This window comes from Zonotrichia leucophrys, unplaced genomic scaffold, assembly GCF_028769735.1.
Source record: "Zonotrichia leucophrys gambelii isolate GWCS_2022_RI unplaced genomic scaffold, RI_Zleu_2.0 Scaffold_1036_17169, whole genome shotgun sequence".
In the NCBI taxonomy this organism is placed as follows: domain Eukaryota; kingdom Metazoa; phylum Chordata; class Aves; order Passeriformes; family Passerellidae; genus Zonotrichia; species Zonotrichia leucophrys.
This window is the reverse complement of record NW_026993241.1, coordinates 1-2,313: the sequence shown is the minus strand read 5'-3', so window position 1 is coordinate 2,313 and position 2,313 is coordinate 1. Positions and strand designations below refer to the sequence as shown.

The following is a 2,313-nucleotide window of genomic DNA, read 5'->3' as shown; positions in this document are numbered from 1 at the left end:
TCTCCTTCCCCTTCCCTCTGGCATGGAGGCAAATCTCATCCTCTCCTTGTCCTTCCTCCCCCAGGGAAGGAACTGAGGATGAAGACCAGGGAGGATAAAACCCCATGGCAGAACCTCATAGAAGCAGCTGCTTTGAGAGGCTCCATGGCACATGAATCGAATGGAGAGGAAAACTCCCAGAGATTCCACAGGAGGAGGGGCTCCAACCCCAGCCCAGGGTGCTCTGAGGAAAGATCCACCCTGTGCCAGGAAGGTGGACAGAGCTCCTGCCAGAGGTCAGAGCTGATGGCCCAGGAGCAGCTTCATGATGGGGAGAAGTCCCACAAGTGCTTGGAGTGAGGGAAGAGGTTCAGGCAGAGCAGCCACCAGATTATCCACACCAGGGAATGGGCCTACGAGTGTGGGAATGTTGGAAGGGCTGCAGTACAGATCCACCCTTGTGACCCACCAACGCATTCACACAGGGGAGAGGCCCTATGAGTGTCCCCAGTGTCAGAAGAGGTTTCAGATCAGCTCCGATCTCCTCAGGCACCAGCGGATTCACACGGATGAGAGGCCCTTCTGCTACCCTGACTATGGGAAGGGCTTCAAGCGCATCTCCCACCTCATCATCCACCAGCGCATCCACACTGGGGAGAGGCCCTACGAGTGTCCCCTGTGTGGGAAGAGGTTTCAGACCAGCTCAAATCTCCGTATGCATGAGTGGAGTCACACTGAGGAGAGGCCATTCCACTGCCCTGACTGTGGGAAGGGCTTCAAGCACAACTTCACCCTCATCAGGCACCGGTGCATCCACACTGGGGAGAGGCCCTACGAGTGTTCCCAGTGTGGGAAGAGCTTCACCCAGAACTCTGACTTGACCATGTACCAGCAGAGGCACCAGTAAGGGAAGCCCTGCGAGAGCTCTGACTCCAGAAGGACTTCATGCCCAGTTCCAGTTTTATCTGCCATTGGAGGACCCATTTTGGGAAGAGCCCTGGTGATCCATTTTCCCTGTGATCCATTCTGGGAAGACAGCTGTCCCTTTTCCTGCCCCTGGTAATGATCTGATGTGGGATTGAAGAACATGAGGATCTGGCCACGGCCCTGTCATTACATTCAGTCTCACCTCAGAACATTGCCAGGGTCAGGAAAGGGACCCTCTCTCTCCCTGAGGAGAAGGGTGTCCTTTCCAGGCAGGGGGAAATTGTGGCCAGGAAGAGCCAGGCAGTTGTGTTGTAGTTTTCCCTTTTTCTTATCTCTTATCAGTATTGTTTCTGCTTCTGTTTCTTCCTTATCTTGTTGCTGTTCCCAATAAATTGTTCTTATCCCAGCCCGGGATCTTTGCCTTTTGTGCTTTCCATGGGAGGCAGGAGGGCAGCGCGGTTTTAGCAGGAGCAGGAAATTGGGGTATCCCATTCCTGAACCCCGGCCCCTGAAAACCGAGCATCCCAGCTGGTCCCAGCCCTGGTGGCCATGGCAACAGCCTTGGGAGCGGGTCCCTGGCTGGGGCTGTGGGAACCTCTTCCCTCTGGTGCCCAGGGACAGGAGTGGAGGGAACGGCTGCAGCTGAGTCGGGGCAGGCTCAGGTTGGATGTCAGGAAAAGGTTTTTGCCCAGAGGCTGCTGGGGCCCTGCCCAGGCTCCCCAGGGAAGGGTCCCAGCTCCAGGGCTCTCTGAGCTCCAGCAGCGTTTGGACAGCACTGCCAGGCCCAGGCTGGCATTGTTGGGGTGTCCTGTGCAGGGCCAGCAGTTGGACTGGAGGATCCTGATGGGTCCCTCCCAGCTCAGCCAATTCTGTGGTTCTGGGATCCCATGAGCTTGGGGATGGGGCAAATGGTTACCATGGCAACGGGCTCTGGCTGCAGGCCTGAGCTGGTGTCCATGGCAACCAGCCCTGGCAAAGGGTCTCCATGGAGCTGCCAAGGGACTGACCATAGCAACATGGGGCTGGTGACGGTTGCCATGGAAACTGAGCATAGCAATAAGGTCCTGGTGATGGTTGCCTGCTAAGGGTCAGATTTGTCACAGGCTCTCAGAGGGGTTCCATGGGGACTTTCCAAGAGTCTCCAGGCTGTTCCAGAGCTGGAATGTCACAGGCAGACAGGAGCTCCATGGAGACCTCACAGGGCTTTCTGGGGATGGTAAAGAGCCCTGTGGTAAGAGGCAGTCACAGCCATTCCATGGTGACATCCCAGGGGACCTTGGACTGCAAAGGCACCGATCTGTCACAGACACTCACGGGGGGTCCACGGTGACATCCTAGGAGTCCCCAGGCTGCCAAAGAGCCGGGATGTCCCAGACACTCACAGGGGTTCATGTCATGGGCACAGTG

The 2,313-nt window shown here is 56.9% G+C and overlaps 1 protein-coding gene across 1 annotated transcript; it reads left to right on the top strand.

Moving 5' to 3' along the window:
- The first annotated feature begins 406 nt into the window (after window positions 1-406).
- Window positions 407-886, top strand: LOC135442082 (zinc finger protein 391-like). Its single transcript, XM_064701630.1, has one exon. The coding sequence runs from the start codon at window positions 407-409 to the stop codon at window positions 884-886; it is 480 nt and encodes a 159-aa protein (XP_064557700.1).
- Window positions 887-2,313: the final 1,427 nt, after the last annotated feature.